The sequence below is a fragment of the Belonocnema kinseyi genome, chromosome 7, assembly GCF_010883055.1.
Source record: "Belonocnema kinseyi isolate 2016_QV_RU_SX_M_011 chromosome 7, B_treatae_v1, whole genome shotgun sequence".
NCBI lineage: Eukaryota > Metazoa > Arthropoda > Insecta > Hymenoptera > Cynipidae > Belonocnema > Belonocnema kinseyi.
The window spans coordinates 137,530,457-137,552,490 of record NC_046663.1 but is presented as its reverse complement, the minus strand read 5'-3'; the positions used below and the strand labels follow the sequence as shown (position 1 = coordinate 137,552,490).

General features: G+C 36.8%; 1 protein-coding gene across 2 annotated transcripts in view; it reads left to right on the top strand.

The window, feature by feature from the left end:
- Positions 1 to 2,693: 2,693 nt before the first annotated feature.
- LOC117175998 (probable ATP-dependent RNA helicase DHX35) overlaps positions 2,694 to 22,034 on the top strand; it is a 215,619-nt gene continuing 196,278 nt past the window's right edge. The window contains exon 1 of one of the 2 annotated variants that reach the window (XM_033365936.1): positions 2,694 to 2,795. In XM_033365936.1, the coding sequence (XP_033221827.1) occupies positions 2,765 to 2,795 (31 nt within the window). In that variant the 5' untranslated portion in view covers positions 2,694 to 2,764. The remainder of the gene's footprint in view (positions 2,796 to 22,034) is intronic. The other variant, XM_033365937.1, reaches the window with a different exon arrangement.

The window sequence follows — 22,034 nt, the reverse complement described above, 5'->3', positions numbered from 1 at the left end:
AAATTAGTCGAATCGTTTGAACTGAGCGAAAAAATTTGTGGGTTGACATCCAAAAAAAGTAAGCAAAAATTTAAAATCGGTTAATATATCTTCTGTTCCCTTTTTTGATTTAAAAATTAAAATTTTTGAAAATCCAAAAAAATTTCCATATTGCTTCAAAAATTATGAGGAATTTTTACTATGTACAGTTTTTGCTAGTAAATAATAATACAAAATAAAAATTTTCGCGCGATTTAGAAAATTTTCAAAATGGCCAAAAAGCATTTTTTTGTATTGAGTCCTATGCACACATTTTGGAAAAATTTGAAAAAGTCGAACCGGAAATTTCTTCAGCTTGAATGGAAGAAAAATGTTATTTTTTTTTGTTTCGGCAAAAAAAATTAGTCAACATGAGTCACAAAATGGTCAATTTAATTCTTTTTAGCAATTTTGACAATTGGCTAGAACTGAAAAAATTTTTTATGCAAAAAAATAGCATGTTTCTTTGACTCAAGGTGAAGAAGTTTCAGGTTCGACATATTCAGCTTTTTTAAAAGTGTGTGCAAAGGACTCAATAAAAAAAAACTTTTTTTGCAATTTTAAAAAAATTCTAAATCGAGAAAAAAAAATTTTATTTATAAATTTTTATTATTATTCACTAGAAAAAGCTAAATATAGGAAAAAATTTTCCATAATTTTCGAAGCAATAGGGAAATTTTTTGGAACTTTCAAATTAAAATTAAAAAAATAAGCCATCGCTTACCTTCTTCTTCCTTTTAAAGTTTCTTTTCAAATTATTATTAACACTTTTTTTTATTGATGAATTTTCTCATTATATTTATTTATAATCACAACTTATATACTGATGTACAATTTTTCAGTTGAATTAAAAAATGTTGTATTTTTTGGCGTATCTCATTCCATTTACGAGAAACGTTGTATTCATTCCAATTTTAAACATTTGAAAAAAAGTTGGATATCTGAAATCATCGAAACCCGTAGATTCCGTTTTAGGCTGTAACTATGAAATGTAAAAATATATTGATATATCCTCTCTGTTTGTTATTTATGATATAATTCTTATTTCAATTTCAGCCTCTCTGCTTGTTATTTATTATCGTATTTTTATTTCAAATTTGGAAAGGACATTTTAAAGCCTTTAAAACATTTAAACGAGCTACCTGGACCTTTCAGTCTATCTACCTGAGTGTCTGCGGAGAATTTCTTAGAGCTTCTCAGAGCCTTGAGAATCTTTAGCGTATACTCTGAGATTGCTATCGGTAGGGCAATGCATTGTTTTATCACTCTAATGTACATAATTATGTCATTTAGAAACACAAGCATGTGTATTTTTCACATTTTATATATTTATGTATTTCTCTTCTTGAACAAATTGTGAATAAGACTAATTAAGAAACAAAATTCGATGTATTTGAAACAATTAGGGGTATTTATTAGTCTATAAAATTAAATCAATTGCACTTATTTCTGAAAATTACCTAAATTGAGAAATAATTATTTCGCAGTTTATTTCACTCTATTCATTTCTTGTATGCACGTAACTAACATTCTAGAAATATTTGTACTAACAAAAATAATGAATTTTGGAATTGAATCATCTTTAAACTTACTAAATGTTTACATTTTTATGTTTTTTTATACTTTCCCCATTGGATTCCATGTTGAAGTAGGGCCAGGTTCGAGAAGCGCCGTCATACGGCGAAATTTAAAAAACTGTATATCACAGTTCAACTCTGCTTCAGAAAAATTTTAAATTCTTACGTATGCACATCCGAACTCGTCTCGTAATTATCTTTTTCTACTTAAAATACAAAAATAAAAGCAAAATTAAGTAAATGAGAAATTGAATGATAATTATCTTTAATGTCTTATTTTGCGTTTCTTGTTTCCTCAACTTTGTCTTTATTCATCCTTTTTTCTTAAATTATTTTACTAGTCAACACATCTAAGGAAGGAGCATGCACATATATAGCGACCGCATGCATGCTTCTGTAGTTCCCGTGCCCATCGCAGATGGCGCTGAATTTCGCCATTTATTTCCCACGTAGTTGACCGAGCCTGCTCCTCATTATTCCTTCGTGGCCATATCCACAGTGTGCCCACTATAATGTATTTGGGGGGTGGGGTACTTATAGATTGTGGAAAAATGTGAAATCCGCGCCACCTGGGGGACATAGCAAGAACTATTTTCTACACCAACGACCTCCTCCTGCCCTTCTCACCTTAATTTTTAGGTTATGTTGACTTCTCTTTCTGAAATGAATACATGAATAATAATAACCAATGAAACAAACTAAAAATTGAACAAAATAAAATCAATCATCGTTCAAATGCAATCAAATGTTTAAGTCTGTTGCAATCGATCTATCATAGAAAGATTCCAACATACTTTAACATTTGATTGGTCGTTCGATCAGAACGATTCCAACAGACTTTAACACTTTATTGCATTTAATCGATGATCGTTTCTATTTGGTTCCATTTGTAGTTTGTGTTATCGGTGAAAATCCATTGTGAATCCAAGTTCATCACGTAAAAAAATATAATTCTTGGAGCCAGAGTGAACTTGAGCAGACACTAGAACTTTAATCGTCTGCTCAAGTTCATTTCGAATTCTGAATTCACACGAGCGCCACCTAGGGGACATAGCAATTACTATAATCCGTTCACCACTTTTCTATGGGAGTGGGCACACCGTGGTCATATCACTACTGCCGATAGTATCAAAATAGTCAGAACAGCACGATTGTATATTATTCACACAATGAATTCAAAACCGTCATTTTTAATGTCAGGTATTTATATATATATATATATATATCTACACAAACACATATATATAACTCTAATAACAATTTACATTATCGGCAGAAACTGGTGCCGCTCATGGACACAGGAAACACGGGACTAGGCATGCCATCCTAACTTGGTGAACGGGTTGAATCCACGGGAGGGGGGAGAGCCGCCATCTTACGATGTGCCATTTGATTATGCGCAAGAGAATTTTTGCAGACAAACTGTGCATGAAAATATAAACATGTGGGCGCTGCCATGTTTGTCGCGGTACATCAAAAGGTGGTGGAGCTCCCCCTCATTGCATCACCCCCGCAATGGCATGCCTAGTCCCTTGTTTCGTATGTCCATGGTGCCGCTATACTTCACTGAAAAATGGTTGTAAATTGCAAGTTGATTTGTAAAAGTTTTACTATGATTCATGCGTTAGTTTTACACAGGGATGTAGCGAGCGTATGTGATGTGGGGGTTGTCCTAAATGCCGACTGAATAAGTGGAATTTGCCGACTACGACCATTTATTGCTTCTAGATTCAGCGTAGTTTCAATATTAAAATTTGAACGGCCAATAAAAATTATTAATGATTGAATCACAAGCGTCAGAATAATTACGATCTTAATGAGTTTAAATACTGGAAAACTCGTATACCCTACCGATGAAAACGCACTGGTCAGTGCGTACTCAGTGCTGTTTATTCAGCACTACCTGTACTGCTAGTTTTTCTGTACCTAGGTTCCCCTTCAAGTGTCCATTTAATTTTTAAAAGGCTATTTTCACATAATAAATCTAGTCTGTTAGGTCTTTGAAAAGGTGTGTTAGTAGTGTATTCTATAGTGTTAGTGAAAATCTTTGTGTCTATGCCAATGCGCTAGGCTACCAAGTAGACCAGCTGAAAGGGATTAAAAATCCTAATTTGTAAAATTTTGAAATTATCTACGAAAAGGTTAGCAATTCAGAATCGACGGGTTTCGATTATTTCAGATATCTAATTTTTTCTTTTGGGTGTTTGAAATTGCAGTGGATATAACGTTTCTCGTCAATGGAATCAGATACGCCAAAACAGACAACACTTTTGAATTCAACTTCAAAATAGTATATTAGTATATAAGTTATAATTCTAAATATTTATAATGAGAAAATTTATAAATTAAACAAAAGTGTTAATAATTTGAAGAAACTTCTAAAACGGTAGACTGTTTGGTTGCGGCCAGGTACTATAATTAACTCTGCCCGACCGGTACGTGACGAATGCAATAGGAACATTATATGAACGTCCCATCACTTCTCAGTGCGGTTTAAGTGCTGAAAATCGGCACAAACGTCCACTGAAAAACGCACTGATAGCCCAGTGCCGTTCGCCAGTGCGTTCTCAGTGCTTTTTCATCGGAAGGGTGTATAATAATACAATAATACGTTTTCATGCTTTTAGGAAGAAAAAATTGTGTAATCAAATAAAAGTTGTTTATAAATGATCAAAGATGTTAAGCAACATGTTCTACTCTCGATATTCTTCAAATTTTTATAATTTATGCCGGTAGATAAAAACTTTTCACAATTTGAATGAAGAACGAAATTTTTCAGACAAATAATGATTGTTGGAACAATTGCAAATTAATTGAAAATACAATTATATATTTTCATGATTTTGGGAGCAGAAAATTGTTTAAGAAATGACTAAATATATTTAAAAAGAAGTTCTGCTCTTAGTCACATTTCATGATTTTTCATGATCAATTACAAAAAGTCGAAGATCTACATTTTATTAAGGTCTTATCATTTTTTTAATTAGAAGTTTAAACAATATAAACTGTAAAAGCTGCAGTGACCGGACGTTTTTCAGTCTTGTTTTAAGCTAGAGTACTGCCTAAAATCTGTACCCAGAGCCGAGATATTGATTTTTTAAATTTTAAACTCTAGAGGAGAGTACCCAAATATGAGATACCAACTCTGGCGTGTTTGTCGGAATTCTATGTACTGAATTTAAAAGTAATATAGGTCATTCTGAAGGAAATTTAGTTTGTCATATGAAGCTCAAATAAAAAATTTTATTAAAATTTTTTTTATGCTGAAAATACAAAAAAAGAAAAAAAGTGCTTTTTCCAAGCTCGTCAAACTATTCTCATAATATGAGCTACACCAGGAAATAGCTAATAAAATGCAAAATAAAGTATTGTTTTCAATGAAAAACTTCATTCTATGTTTCCGAAGTATAAATTTACGGCTATTTAGATATATTTAGTTTTTGCATTAGTCACAAACACTTTTGTAACCAATTTCCCCCGCGCAACCACAGTCTTATAAAAACCACAGGTATTTCATATTATGAGAACCACACCGTGCAACTATGCACTCACTATGCCTGACCTGTACAATAAAAAACTTCAACACTATCAATATTTTCCTACTTAGTTATTCAATCCCTATCACTCCAGACAAACTTTACTTCTAAATACATATTTAATGAATAATAATTAGAGTTTAAAGAATTCCCTTCCAAGAACTCTACCACCATCGATTTCACAAAAAGTTCGCCTATAATATTTAGAAGCCCAATGAAAAATGGACTATACCACGAAATTACTCTTTCTTCAAGGGCCCCGCTTTCTCATATTACAAGAATATCTCCTATTCGAGTACTCTCCTCTACTAATTAAAATAATCATTAAATTAAAGTATAACAAATTTCCATTGGTTAAATATTTGTTACAGAATATTCATCAATTTTTTTCAAATGTTTGGTAAAATTTGTTGAACGTGCGGAGGAATTAAAAAGTCGACATAGTGAAAGTTTAGGGTAATTTCTCCTTTTTTGACACACATTTTCTGTCATTGAGAAGAAAACAACTTTCTGTGATTTTTTCTTGCCGATTAATAAGGCTTCAAAGCTTTTTTTCGACTGATCATAGGCATTCATAATTTTTCTATCTTTTTTATTGAATCTTTATTTGTTTCAAATACAACTGCTTGCGTCAAATGAATGTGCTGTAGGTCAGAATTGATGAACTATCTTACTTCAAAATTCATATTTTGTGGTTCAACTTTACTGTTTTTTATTCGAAAAATTAAAATATTATTCACAGAAGCGGAGGAGCTTACTTTTCTAGGTGGGGACCGAACCATAGAATTATACACTGGAGCAACTCCACAACAACGCCGGAGTGTTTGAAAAAAGCGGACAGTATCCTCGGCAGTTAATCCTGTCGTCTGCTTCAGTCATCTTCAGTCAGTGGCGAAAACTTCGCAGGATAATCGCTTTAGTTCGTTTCAGCCAATCAGTGTTTATGCCATGTGTTGCGTAACCAGGTATAATCAGGCATTACGAAAATGTCGAAGGAAATTAAGAGGAAGCGTTTATATTTCGAAAAGATATAAGTTTTTAGACGAAGTGAAATCCGGTGCCTTAAAGCAGTCTATTTTGCAGAATTCATTTTTTGACCTGAAAATTTACAAATCTTTAGAAGAAAAATCTGTCAAAGTTCGATTTTAATAGCTTTTAAAATAATGAGTCGAATTGTTATCTACTTCAATTATGATACCATTCACTTTAAGCTGATAATTTTAATTTAAAGAATTTCAAAATGCAGACTCGAAGTCATGAACAATTACAAATTAAAAGCGTTGAAAGTGGAAAATTTTTGATAAAAAACATTTATTTTTCACCATTTATGACTTATTAAAATATATAGCATTTCTCAAAATACTTCAAAAATAATTTTAAATTAGAAAAAATTAAAACAACTTCTAGATTTCTCAAGATTTGTAAATAAAAATTTAGAGCTTTTCAAGATTCATTGATTCGTTCGTAAATTTGGAGCATTGAAAATGATAACGTGGATTTCTATTTTTGGAATTGGATTTGAATCTTTGAACTCTATAATTGATAAAAGTTAAAAATTCTAAATTATCTCCATTTCATTTAAACTTGTTTCATGGGAAAGTGTTTCTACTTCCAATTTTATGCCTGTAAATTTTTGAGCATTCGATTACAAAGTATTTTCATTAAGAATTCTTAAAACGTCAATTTAAAAAGTTTAAAACTTAAGGGTTCCAATTCGAATGTCTCAATTTTCAGTTTGCTTTTTATTACTTCAACTTTTTTATTACTTAAATTTCAGATTCAAAAATGTTTAGAGGCTTATTTTGAATCAAAAAATGAAGCAAGAATTTGGTAATTAAATGAGTCTAAAAAATTATGGATTTCACAAAATAAATGGGTAATTCAATGAGTCTCTGAAAATTATCAATTCCACAAAACAGTCCAAGATTTCAATTTAAAAATTCCCCTCGATTTGCCGAGTTATATCTTTACATTTTCTCAAGATAGAAATGGTAATTTTCTTCTATTTAAATCAAAAAGCTATAAATTAATTAGCATTTTTGGAAAATAAAACCTTGAAAAATGCCGAGTGACACATTTACAATAAAATGCCGAATTTTTAAACAAGGAAATATATTAGTATAATAATCCAAATTCACTTCTCATTCTTTAACATTTATTGCCTAAAAATATTAAAAAATTGACGATTTCATCTAAAATTACCGAAATTCCTTGTACGTTGCTTGAGTTTATTAATGAAATATCCTAGAATTGCCGACTTTCAAAAGTTGGGGAGGCGGGGGGTCGCACCCATATCCCCGCTCGCTAGGCCTCTGATTCTACAAGTTTCGTTACCGATAGAAATCTACATATTGATTGAAGAATCTCAGGCTCAGAGAAGCGTTAGAGAATATTCTCCGCAGGCACTCAGGGAGATACAGTAAACCTCTTCTATAGCGCCAATTTCGGGGCTGGCGGTAGGTGGTAACTAATTCATTATAGCCTGCCCCGCTTCTGTTTGTTTACGCCTTACTGCCCACCTGAGTGACAGCCGCAGATCCCGCGCAGCCCCTGTTACACCTACATGCGGCGCGGCGTCCATTCTCGGAAGGGCTATAGAAGGGAGGGCCATTGAAGAGTTTCACTGTATTTTCAAATATCCGGGTAGCTGGTTTAAATGGTCTGAAGGCTTTAAAATCCTTTTAGAGAGCCTTTTAAGAGTTAACGTTAAGCTAGCAGAAACACATAGAAAAAAAAAACAATTTTCTGAGAATGTCTGCTCTATAATTTAGGGCTTAATTAATGCCCTTTTGCCAAATTTAATTATCCGCAATTTCTCGAAAAAAAGCTGGGATCATGCTAGCTTAACGCGAAGCTAGCAGGACCATACAGAGAAAAAAATGGTTTAGAAATTATTTCTTTGCTCAATAATTTAGGGCTTATTTAAGTGTTTTGGTTAAATTCGACTTTGAATTTTTTTTATAGGTACAGCACTGACTCAATATATTTTTCTTCTGAAAGATTTGCGAACGAAAGAAAGAAAACTTTGTCGAATATCCGGGGTTTTGCGAGATCCTCGGATCAATAAAATATTGAAAACTCAAAAAATTTGTTAAGGAAATGACTATTTTCACGACAAATATGAATTTTGCGAAAGATAGAAATCAGCGGGTAGAAGACGACAGCATTTGAACGGTTAGAATTGTTTGAAAATTAATTTTTTGACTCACGATTCCGACGTAATAGAAGAATTCTCGAGAGATACCAGATTTTCAAAGGGCCACGTCTTCATAATTGGTGACTCTAAATTTTGCGAAATACTTTGCGAAATGGAGAAAAACGCAAACAAAATTGACATGGTCCTTTGAAAATCTTTGTGATTTTTCAACATTTTATGGATGCAAGGATCTCGCAAAACCCTGGATATTCGACAAATGTTCTTTCTTTCGTTCGCAAATCCGTCGGGAAAAATATATATTGAGTCAGTGCCATACCTATAAAAAAAATCAAAGTGGGATTTAACCAACACCCTTAAGGCTGTTGGAACGGGGCGCGCAAAAGTGGCGAAATCTATGAGACACTCAAAACTTACCAGCGGTCAATGATAATTTGGTTTTGAGGTTTCAAAAATGCCCTCTGAACTTTTGCCCGTCACCGAAAGGGGTTCCACGGTTGTAGGATATTCGCTTGCTATATGCTTTTTCGAAACAAATCGAGTAACAGCTAAAAAATGAGAGTAAAGTTGTTAACCATACTACATGAATGGAGACCAAAGCAACTTACAGCAGTTTGGTACTGATTGCTCAGCGTTATTTGATCGTACTACCCAGCATGTGTATTGTCGGTAAATTTATAATCTGCTTGGCGGGTATTTTAAATTAGAATAAAAATGCGATTTGTGCTCTTAAGGGGACAGTACATTTTCAAATTTTCAATAAACCGATTTTTAAAAAAATGTCAGTCACCATATACCCTTAGAAATAAGGTAGAAACATTCTTTACCTCATGGCGTATCGGAAGTGGCCGAAAAATGAATTACTCCACAAGGCCTCGAACGGTCCCTCGAGGGCTTGCGGAGTTTTTTTTATATATTCACCATTTGTTTATTTATCAATATTTATTGATGATTGAGGGTCATACGATATCCACTTATGGACTCTTTAAGAACCAATTGGGTTTTTGTGTTTCAGATGTTCCGAATTTAAGATATCATGGCGACCGTTTTTTCACATGGCTTCTTCAGATCGCCCATATCTCGGCCGGATGTTAATGAAAAATGACGACATTTTTTTTTTCGTTAGTCAAAATAAGGTTCTACAACATAAAAAATAATTGCAAATGTCTCTTAAAAATTAATGCAAACAAAAAATTATTGAAACAAAGGTCCTTGAGCATATAATACCCCCTTAATTTTGTAATTGTTTATTGACATGTCTTACTTGGCTTTGGAATAGGAAAACTGTGCAAAGTGATAAACGGATGCCGCCGTGAACTCGCTGATAATTATTTATAATAATTTTTTGTTTGAAAAAATATATTATTAGATAGATAAACGTTTATTTTTCGGCCTGCTGGCCTTAAAAAAATTGACTTGCTTACACTTCCATTTTTTTACCAGCCTCTGTCTCTGCGACTAACACCTAATACTTAACTACTATTTACAATATTTACATTTTTCTTACATCTACTTCCTCTTCTATTTACAGTATTTCCTTTTCCATTCCCCTTCCTCCTTCCTTCTCTTTTTCTCCATCTTACTCAACACCCCCTTCACCCATACTACTGCCCGTTTGTCCCCTCTTTCATGCAACAATACCCCCATGCTTATCTCACTCCTTTCCACCTCTTCATATTCCTCCAACCAGTGCTCAACTTTTGCATCCCCTTTCCCGCACAGTTCACACATTCTCTTCTCTCTAGAAAGCCAGCACCTATTATAACCTTCCATGCAACCGCATCTTATTTTCGCTGTAAGTCTCTGACTACCTTGCTCTCCTTCTGCCTTCTCTTTCTCCATGTCATTCTTTTGAACCAACTCATATACCTTCCTTCCTTCCTCGTGCCTCCTGCTAACTTCATCCATCAGCAATTAATTCATTATAAAATACCTTCCCCTTTCCACCTTCACCTTTGCACCACTAGGTCTGTTCTCCTCCCACCAACACTCCCTAACCAATTTACTTCCCACCTCTTCCAAAAATTTCTCCTCACATTTACAAGCTCGACTCCCTGTTATAATCCTTAAACTCGTTCTTCCTGTCTCCCTCCTGACAATATAGTTCGGCCTATTCCTTGCCAACCCCAGTGTCCACTTTACATACCTTTCCTGTATCCTATTTACCTCCTCACTTACCTTCCAACCCCACACCTCCACTCCGTAAAATAAGATACTTATCACTAGCGACTCAAACAATTTCATTCTTCTTACAAAATCATCTGCGAACAACCTCTTCCCCAGCCCCCACACCTGCCTTATCACCACATTTGCCCTTCTCACCCTCTCTTTTATATAATCATCTACTCCCCCATTCCTTCGAAACAGGAAGCCCAAGTACACAGACGCTTTCACCTCCTGTACCGCTTTTACCTTCCACTTCCACTTCCCTCCACTATCTCTCCCACCTCCCTTCCTGAACACCATAACCTTCGACTTGTCCGCATTAAACTCTAGCCTATTTTTGTCCAAGTATCTTCTCAACCTCCTCAACATCTCCTTTAAAGCCTCTTCGCTCTTTGCCAGAATCAGTATGTCATCTGCATATGCTACTGACCATATCCTGACTCCTTCTACCACTACGGCCGCTAGCTTACTTTTCATAACCGCGATCAAAATTGCAAAAAGCGTTGGGCTAAGTGGACACCCTTGCCTCAACCCCCTATCTATCCAGAATCCCTCAGAGATTTTGTCCCCTCCTCTCACCCTGTCTTTCGTCTCCTCATATACTTTCCTTATCCTTTCGATGAGGCTCCTCTTCACTCCCCTCTCTTCCATTGCCTCCCACAACCTCCCTCTACCGAAGGGAACGCGCTCTTTAGATCTACAAAAAACGCGTACACTTTGGCACCCTTTTTGGTTAGTTCTCTAGCCACCATGTGTTGCAAGATGTAAATATTTTTCAATAGTACTCCTTCTCTCTCTAAAGCCCGCCTACGTCTCCGGCAATATTCCTTTCCCCTCAACATCCTTACGGAGCATATCTTCTAACACCATCGCGTATATTTTGTACGCAGTATTCATGAGCGTAATTCCTCTATAATTTTCCTGCCTCTCCCTACCCCCTTTCTTATACAGTGGTACAATCAACCCCTCCCTTCAGCCTCTTGGGAATCCCTCCCTCTCCATACTTTTTCACTACCCCCTTCAGCCTCTGCCTTAACTCTTGTGTGCCAAACAGCCACGCTTTATTTTTTACCCCGTCCATCCCTGCTGCCTTAGATTTTTTCAATTTCCCTATCTGCTTCTTTATCTCCTCGACGTTCAACTCCTCTCCATCTACCTCCCTCGCTGTTCTAATCCCCTCATCTCTCTTATGTGTACCTGACCCCTGAAATGAATCCTTAAAAAATTTCCTCTATTCGTCGCTCCCTATCTTTTCACTTATTCCCACCCTACGTTTCCTAAACATATTAATTATCTTCCACACGTCACCTTCTGTCTTAACACTTCTCAACTCCATTTCCAGCTCTTTTTCTTTTTCCTGCTCTTTCTTCTTACACATCGCACTAAACTCCTTCCTCATTTCTACGAACTCCCTTTTCGCAGTTCCTTCCTTCCATATCTTGTACTTCTTTTTCATCTTTCTCTTCATCATTTTACATTCCCTATCCCACCAGGACTTCACCATTCCTTTCTTCTTCTTCTTCCTAAATACCTTCTTTTGCGTACAACCTTTCACTTTCTCTTGTAGATCATCCCATATCTCGTCCACCGACTCCCTCTCAAAGCTAACGTTGCCCAACTGCTCCTGATACTTCTCTCTCGTCCAGGACATCCTCTCCCCTAACGATCCTTCTTCACCACCCTGCCTTTCGCCAGCCTTCCCCTGTATCCGCAAACCTAACGGGTGATGGTCTGACTCCACCCTCCCTTCCACTACGAATTTCTCTATCTCCTCCCAATATTGCATATTCATAATCACATAGTCTATCACCGATACACCCCTCTTAATCACATACGTTTATTCTACCACTTCGTCTCCTGTTACCATACCATTCGCCACCGCCCACCCTCTATCCTCCATCCAGTCTCTTACAATCTCCCCCTCTTTATATATTATCTTATCCTTCGATTTTCTTTCAAATCTCTTCCCTTCCCGGTACAGGCCTCCTTCCCGTCCAATTCTCGCATTAAAGCCTCCCCCTATTATCACCAAACCCTCATCTCTCTCTCTTAGTAAGTCTTTTACCCTTTCTTTAATCCGTTCCATTCAATCCTTATTGTACATAGTCATAAACTTATACATCGCCCCTCCTATCTTTACAACCCTCATTTGCACGCCTTCCCCCTCTCCCTCTCCATGAACTTCTTCCTCTAAACCACCCCTAACTCTTGTTATAATTCCTCTATTAGCCCTTCCTTTCCTTTTTACTTTGACCACCTCCTGTAGCTTCCACCTATACCCCCTTGGCAACTTTCGCTCTACTCTATCCCATTCCATTCTCTCTGCCTACGTCTCTACCAGTCCAATCACATCAAATTCCTGAATATACCTCCACAAATCTTCATCTTTCTTCTTTACCCCTGTTATGTTCCAGTATAGCACCTTTATCACTCCTCCACCCTGCTTTACTCCCACCCCCTACTCCCCCTGAAATAAATTCTCCTGCACTTCCTTTAATACCTTCTTCTCCTCGTCCCATACCCACATTTTCTCTTCGATTTTTATTTTCCGATACCCTACCTTCGCCGCTCTCCCTTCGCTCCTCTCCTTCCTAGCCCTGTCATTTAGGATTCTTTAAACATCCCTTTCCTTCCTCGTTAAATCTTGAATGAAAAAAGCCTTACTGTCCTTTATCCTATTTTTGTTACGCATTACCCCCAATTTTTCTTCCCAGCTCTCCAACTGCACCACCGCCACCTAATTATCCTTTCTCCCCTTCATCCTAACTTTCCCTACCTTGCCTTTAACCCACCCTATGCTCTGTAGCAGCGCTTCCACCCCCTCCCTTTTTTTTCCCGATCTTTAGCTTCAATCCTCTTATCACTATATTATTTCTCCTATCTGCCTTCTTTCTTCTCTCCATCCTCAACACCATTGCCCTTATCCCTTTTCTATCTGCTCTCTCCTCCTTTTCATTCCTACGCTCTCCCACTTTCTCTTCTATCATGATCTCCACTTTCTCCCAAATACCTGGCTTCTCGCCCTCCCCCATGTCAACTGCTTCCATTCCCGACCTGCCCTCCACCTTCCCCAGCCTTTTTTCCGCCCGTTCCTTCCACACCATAATATCTTCTTCCATCTCCTTTATTTTATCCTCTTTTTCCTTTCTTACCGACACCAACTCCCTCTGCAATCTTGATACTTTCCCCCTCATCTCTTTTACTTCCTTTTCCCATCTCTCATCTCTTACCCTCAGGTCCTCCCTCATACTTTCCATCTGCTCCATAGCCCCCTTTACGTCCTCCCACAACCCTCTGATCTTGCCTATCAGCACCCCGATAGACTCCCCCGCCTGCCCCTCCAGTTAAGGGGAAGTGGGGGGGGGGGTGACGAACGTGTTCGTACACTTTTTTTAAAGGGACTCTCTAGCCCTCTTTCTTCCAGACTCTCTGTGCTTTCCCTTTTCTTCTTCAAGAGATCCTCCCCCTCTCTTGCACTGGACGCTCTCTCCCTTGCCTGATCGCTTCTTTCGCTCCGATTCTTCCCCCCTCCCTGACGCGATACTTGATACCGGGCCACGCTCAACTGGCTGTCGTGTCCTTCTGGATATTTCCTTCCCGTCTACTTCACTACCAGCACTGCAAGTACTCTCGCTGCCCACCTCCCGTTCGTCCGTCGGTAACTGTAATCTATCCATACACAAAAGTATGCACTGCCGCCAGCAGATGTCTCTTAAGGCTGCTGTCGCTTACCGCCCGACAATTTCAGTTTCTTTGCCCTATTTCACCCTTCACATCCCCCAGCACTACAAGAACCACCCTTGTCCGCCATGCAGGCCCAAAATCCTGAACACAAAACGACCCCGTTTCCTTGCAAACCTAACCTCACTTTCCCTATTTAGCCAAGTCCCACCCCCTAACTACAATGTAAATTAATTTTTATCTTCCTAAGGAACCCCTTACAGCCGTATTCACCTCCTGCACTGCCACCCTCACACTCCACTCACACCTTCCACACAAACTTTGTAAAAACTTCTCACCGCCTGTCACTGCACACTTTCTTACTACCGCCACCAACATGAAAGTCTCAAAAAATATATTATTTATTGATTTATTTATATATGTTGTTGTGTTGTAACGTGCAAAACACTTATGTAAATGGCGAATTAGGTAGAAACATATTTTTGCAGGAAAAATTTGCAACAAATAAGCAAATAACTACATTACCGGGACTCACTTTTTACAAACTATTTTCAACGACCTGATTCGCAAAGACTCATTATTCTTAGATATAGAGATTGTGCCCTCGGAGAGATTCAATGTAAACAGTTAATTGAATTAATTCAATTACTACTACCATTATCGTTATTATTAAATTATATACGTTCATTTAATAATAATAATAATAGTAGTAGGAGTCCCGCGTTGATGTCGTGGTAGGGCTTGAGCGTCTCATGACGCTTGTCGCTTCCCGAGGATCGTCGAGGCGCCCCTGGAGCCACGGCTGGGGCCCACAGCATGCGGGACCGTGGCGATGGTGACCTGCGAGATGGTCAGGCAGATCTCACTAATCAAACAGCTAGCCAGCAAGAACATCTGCGACAAACGTTAAGCAGTGGAACATCAACTGTGTCTGCTGAGGATGCTTTGGCTAGCGTTAGCTATTTGCAGCCAACCACCTCGACAGAAATACCGTGGGAGAGCATCAATTGGGATACTACAATGAAAGATCAATTGGTGCGTCTCTATTACGAAAGTGCGAAGTTTGAAATGCAAATGGAAAAAGATACAATTTAAGAACGAAATTTGCTGTAAAGTATCCTAATATACAAAAAGTCGCACTAAGAGTTCTTATCGCTAAGGTGAAGGATATCATGACTAATCTACACGTGACAGAATGCCGAGCAATGGAGATTAAACAACAGGTTGATTTGGCGTGGAAAAACGACGGCAATGAACATCAGTTAGAGTAAACCGTGTCAAACGGTCAAGCAGGAGCAATTGATGTGCTTCCTTAACCTATTGACGATCCAACACCACCACATCCTCCAGAGGAGGATGGCCTTATACAACCAGAGGCAGAAGTAGAGGTTTAGCAACCAAAAAAGCGACGGAAATGGACATACCATACGAACAGAGATGTTATGCGCCTTTATTTTTTGGCAGAGAAATGTGAGCAAAGTGTGAGGAGAGATCATAGACTCTTCTTACTTAAATACCCAGAGCTAGCCACAAAAATAAATGAGTAGAATCTGGCATATCAAAAACGCTCAATATCTGTAAACAGGCTGCTTTCGGCTGTTGAAATAGCTGCTTTCAAAATGGAAGTGGAACAGCAGCTGCCTATTGAAGAACTCGCCTTGTTAGATTACAGCACCTTGACAGGAATTTTATTCATGATTTACTACAGTTCACATATGTAGAACCAACACTACGGCATTCGCTGCCCAAAATGAACATCAAAAATTATCTGCGTGCACTAATATCACATCTCGACAGCAAGGGTTTACCTACGTATTTGAACGTAGCACAAATTGCGTTAGAGGTGAAAACTCTTGTATACTGTGCAGCTGTGGCAACCGTTAGAACTTTGGGCCGGAAAACTAGGCCTGCAAATGCAGTTTTCGTCCTAGAAAGGGATCGAGATCCACCATGGAAGATTAGGTTGGGTATGGATGTCAGCAAAGTGCGGTGTAATTTGGGTCGATTAACTCAATATAAAAAACGAAATAGAGGCAGAAAGCTGATACACCATGTTACTAAAATCATCCACCCTCGGCACATCGAGACATTAACACCAGCAATATTTGATGAGATTATAGACTCCCAATGGCAGAGACTCGATGTTCTTACTGCAAGACTGCGCCGGTACAAGAAAAGAAGTGCACGAAGGAAACAAAATCGAAACTTTCTGACAGATGAAAGAAGGTTCTATCGTGAACTGAGAGTAAAGCCAAATAACCAACAAAACATCGAAGTCCCTCAATTGGAAGATATACTACTGGTCGGGTGTTTAAGGAAAAATGAACAGATGCAATTTGGACACTGCGTGGTTCAAACTGGCGGAAGCAAGGGCAAGCAATAACCCTGAAATGCAACTGACAAATACACAGGTTTAGATGTTTCAGCGGTCTTGAGAAGGGCAAGTAATTGGAACGCTCCAGGTCTAGACATGGTGAAAAACTTCTGGTACAAGTACCTTGACGAGTGTGCATCTTGCGTTGGCAAGGTGTTTTCAGAAGATTATTGAACATCCAGATCTGATGCCAGGCTTTATGCTCCAGGGTACTACGTACATGTTACCAGAAAAACCAGACGCTCAAAATCTATCTGACCTTCGCCCGCTAACCTGTCTTCCAACAATTTATAAATATCTTACAGCTATCATTGCAGATAATGTATATTCTCATTGCGACGAGAATGACATTCTTACAGAAAAACAAAAAGGATATTATAAAAACTCACGAGGCTGTAAAGATCTAGTCACTATAGACGCTGTTGCCATGACTTAGGCTCTTAAGCATCAAAGGAACTTAAACATGGCAAACATTGACTACAAACAAGCGTTTCCTTCCATGCCGCATGACTATTCGCTTGAAGTCTTAAAACTTTACAAAATCTGCCCACGCATTATTGCCTTTCTAAGCCATGCGATGATACTCTGGGGTACAAGAATCAAGTATTTTGATCATGGACAACCAAGGATAAATAGATCAATACGCTTTACGACGGGTATATTCCAAGGAGACTTCTTCAGCGCACTATGGTTCTGTTTAGCGTTGAATCCATTGAGCAGAACACTAAGCAGCATGTCTCATGGGTTCAGAATTCATCATAATGAGGATGGTCATCAAGTGACCCATCTTCTTTACATGGATGACCAGAAGCTGTACGCTAGTTCAGCCCAGAAACTGCAGCAAGTATATCTATGTCACAAAGCAGTTTTCCAATGATATCTACACGGAGTTCGGACTAGATAAATGTAGAACAGTGCATTTGATCAGAGGGGAATTAGGGACCGCAGAGTTAGAGAACGAGTTAGAAAATGACATTGAGGCAATGGGTGCAGGCGAATCATATAAATATCTGAATATTCTTGAATCTAAGGGTATTCAGCATAAGATAGTTAAGACAAGCCTAACGACTGCTCTTACTACGAGACTTAGATGACGAAGCACCGAATGCACCACAGAAATTCAGCGATTAAAAGGGTAGTTCTACCACGACATTTAGGGGGTAGGGGCGTTGTAGATGTCAAAAAACTGTGTGAGTCACAAGTTATACAGTTGCGAGACTATTTTAACAGCAAACGAATTGTTGCGCTTTACAGTAACATCTTTAAAGCGGATCTTGCCTATACGCCCTTAAATTTGTTCTCAGATGGGGCCTTGAATAATAGGGCAGAAACCATAGAGGAATAAGAAATACAATGGAGGCAGAAAGCCATGCATGGTGAGCACCCCAAAACGTTATATCAAAATGAAGTAGATAGTGAGGCATTTAATATTTGGCTCAGAAAGGGTGTTCTATGTCCAGTGAGGGACGGATTCGTCATTGCGATACAGGACAAGGTTGACAGCACCAGGAATTATTGGAAACACGTGTTGAATCAAGACATTGTTGACCGGTGCCGATTATGTAGAGATACCAACGAATCCATCGAGCACATTATTGATGGCTGCCGCGTAATAGCTCAGAGAGAATATACGCACAGACATACTGATACAGGGGGCATTATACATCAACAACTTGCCCTAAACCTAGGAATCTTAAAAGGATGGATACCTTTCTATAGATGCATTCCAATGCCCGTTTTAGAAAGCGAAGATAACATCTTATATTGGGATGTTACTATCCAAACGGATCATTACATCCGGGCCAATCAACCTGATATCGTGATGCGACAAAAAAAGGTGGAAGAGTCTAAATCAGGGCTCACCAAAAGGCAGTCACTGGCTGCATTGGCTGCCAGTGGCAGTCGAAAGACTAGGTCAAACTGGCCCTAATAAATCTTGTCGTTCGACTGGTTTCTAGCCTTCACGGTCATTATAACTCCCGCCTCGCCGGGCTTGGAAGACATTATCCTTTCCAAAAATGAAATACAAATAGAAAAAAATACATCAGCGTTTGATTTAATAATATAAAAATAAATAAAAATGTTTTATTGAATAATATTTATATATTTCACACAATTGATACAATGTATAATGAAAAAATGTTTAGATGATATTGTTCAAATTTCTTTAATAAATATTTATTAAAATAAGCTATAGCTATAATATGACTATGTTATCTATTAATACTTAGTGATTAATAGGTAGTTACAAAATTAATAAGAAAAATTAGTATAATGCTTGAAAGATGGAAGATTTAAGCAATTACTATATTTTATTGCAAGTTTTATAATAATTACTGTAAATAAAAATATTTGTATACAAAATGTGGCATATTTCATTATTTCTTGAATGAAATAATAAGAATAAGAAAAATTTATATGGACAATTGTCAAATTCTACAACTTAAATTCTAGTTTCCTTGAACTATCAAAATTCAATTTAAATAGAAGGTGAGCGTATTAAGATTAAAATAAATTTTTGTAATCAAAATTAGCAAAACCAAGAACTCTTGAATTTTAAAATAATGACAATTGAACGATATGCAGTGTGCAAGAGTTACAATCGACAACTGCTTGATCTTGAAGATATTTAAACTGAAACCCTTATATTTTAATGATTTTAAAGATGAGTCAAAGTTATCAATTCTAAGAATTCCAAACTTAAGAAATTTCAAATAAAAATTGTGAAAATTATAGAGTTTTTAATTGTAAAGATAAAAACTTACCTAATTTGTAATTCTAAATTCTCAAAATAAAAAAACTGTTTAATTTAAAAGATTGACAATTTAAATTTCGAAAAAGTACAAATGAAATCTCTTGAAATTTGAAGATTCATAAATTAAAATTGTTGACTTGATTTTTTCGTAAATCAAAAGTCAAGTTTTCAATTCTAACTGTTTTAAAAAGAAGAAAATTTGATATTAAATCATCAAAATTAAAGAATTTTTAATGCAGAGTTTAAAAAATTAAGAATTCATGTATTTGAATACATTTATAACTCAATGGTCTGCTCTTTAAATATGAATCAATGAAATTTTACTGATTGTGAGTGAAATTTCACTGATACAAATAGCCTCTCTACTGGAATTGTTTAAACTCTTAAATCGTCTATATTTAAAATGTTTTGTATGAAAGCTTTGAAATCTGAAAGCTTCTATTAAACAGTTAAACTAACATCACAGTAGCTTCAATCCGCTTTTCATTTACAAGTATTAAATTTTTTAAATAAAACCAACACAAAATCTTTCCAGCAACTTAGATAAATTATTTTTTAATCTTTACTAAAAGTTTGTACAAGATAAAGGAGAACGATAAGAACGAAAAAAAAGATTTTGGCGACAGTCGTTTTTCTTTTTTTTTTATGAATTTTCATTCAAAAATTTCCAAATTTTTTCTCCTTTTAAAAATTTTATGACAGCTTCAATTTGCAGGTAAATTTGATTCACTTTCTCAATTAATAATAAAATTTAAATTGGAAATTAAATTTATTGGAAATTCGAGTAAAAAGATTCAGACCCCCCGGCGTGAACGACGACGAGACGTAATTTACCGTGACCGTAACCCTTCGCTCGATTCCTGGAAAACGAAGAAAAAAATGACAGAAAAAATTGGTGGCAGCCATGCACTTGTCGTGGCAGCCAACACCTGCTTGAAGTGGCGAGCCCTGGTCTACATAATCGACATTGCTTGTCCGCTTAACCGAAATTTGCAGTCAACCTATTCAACCAAGATCCACAAGTATAGCGAGTTACGGCATGAAGTCAAGACCATATGGAGGAATGTGAATCATAAATCTATTCATCCTATTGTGATTTCGGCTACAGGCAATGTGCACGCAAGATACACTGAACATCTTGAACATTTAGGAGTCAGTAGGGTATTGGAAGCAGCTCAGAATGTGGTTTTAACAAACACCTGTCGCATTGTAAAAAGCTTTCTTGACCATCAGGAAGTGAGAGACTAAAAGCCCGTGGAGTGGCCGATGGTAGCTCTAAGAAAACATCTAGAGGTGACTGTTATCACCTCCAACGCTCGTGGCCGCTTGTAATTGTATACCTACAACATCATCGCAGAAGGTTTCAAGCATCGTATTAAATTAGTTGAATGAACTTATAACATTCTAATTTCATCAGTTACTTGACTTAGTCCGTGGCTATGATGTATAACCGTGTTTACCCGAGTAAAAGTTTAATAAAAACACAAGTAATAATAATTCAATTAATTTTTTACATTGAATCTCTTTGAGTGCACTGTCTCGATATCGAAGAATAATGAATCTTTGCAAATCAGGACGTAGAAAATAGTTTGCAAAATTTTCCTGAAAGAAGTGGTTACTACATTCGATGTATGCTGTGTAGGATAATTAATTTATTAAATTATTAAATTAAATTAATTAAATAATAATAATTCAATTAATTTTTTATATTGTATCTCTCTGAGTTCACTGTCTCGATATATAAAGATAATGAATCTTTGCGAATAAGGGCGTAGAAAATAGTTCTTAAAAAGTAAACGCCGGTAATGCAGTTATTTGATTATTTGTTGCAAATTTTTCCTGCAAAAATTTGTTACTAAATTTTTTAAAACCTCAAAACTGAACTATCATTGACCGCTGGTAAGTTTTGATAATCTTATATATTTCGCTATTTTTGTGCGCCCCGTTCCAACAGCCTTAATGCCCTATTGCCAAATTTAATGCTCTGCATTTTTTAGAAAACTTGTAGTTCTACGATCTGAACGTTAAGGTAGCAGGACCATACACAGAAAAAACACGCTTGAGGCAATATTTCTTTGCCCTATAATTTAGGGCTCACTTAATGCCCTATTGCCAAATTTGATGCTCCGCATTAAAAGAATAAAACACCTGTGATCCTGCTACCTTAACGTCAAGCTAGCAGGACCACACATAGAAAAAATGACTTAGGCAATATTTCTTTGCACATTGCATTTAATGCCTTATTGCCAAATTTAGTGCTCCGCAATTTCTCTAAAACACCAGGGGTCCTGCCAGCTTCATGCTAAGATAGCAGAACCACAGGTTCAAAAAAAATTCGGGGCATCAAGTTTGGCAATAGGGCATTAGAGAGCCCTAAATGAGCCCTAAATTATTGTGAAAAGAAAAAATGCTATAGTATTTTTTTTCTCTGTTGTGGTCCTGTCTGCTTAACGTTAAGCTAGCATGACCACAGGTTTTTCCGAAAAATTGTGGAGCATTAAATTTGACAATAGGACATTAAGTGAGCCCTGAATTAAAGAGCAAAGAAATGTTCAGAAATTCTTCTGTTTATGTATGGTTCAGCTAGCTTAACGTTAAGCTATCATGACCATCGGTTTTTTTTGTTTAAATGAACATTAATTTTGGCAATAGGTAATTAATTTAGCCCTAAATGATCCGTAAATAACTTATATACTAATATACTATTTTGTTGGTCACAGAAATAATGTTTGTCAAACCTGTACTGTTTTGCAACGTGTCGTGGGGGGGGGGG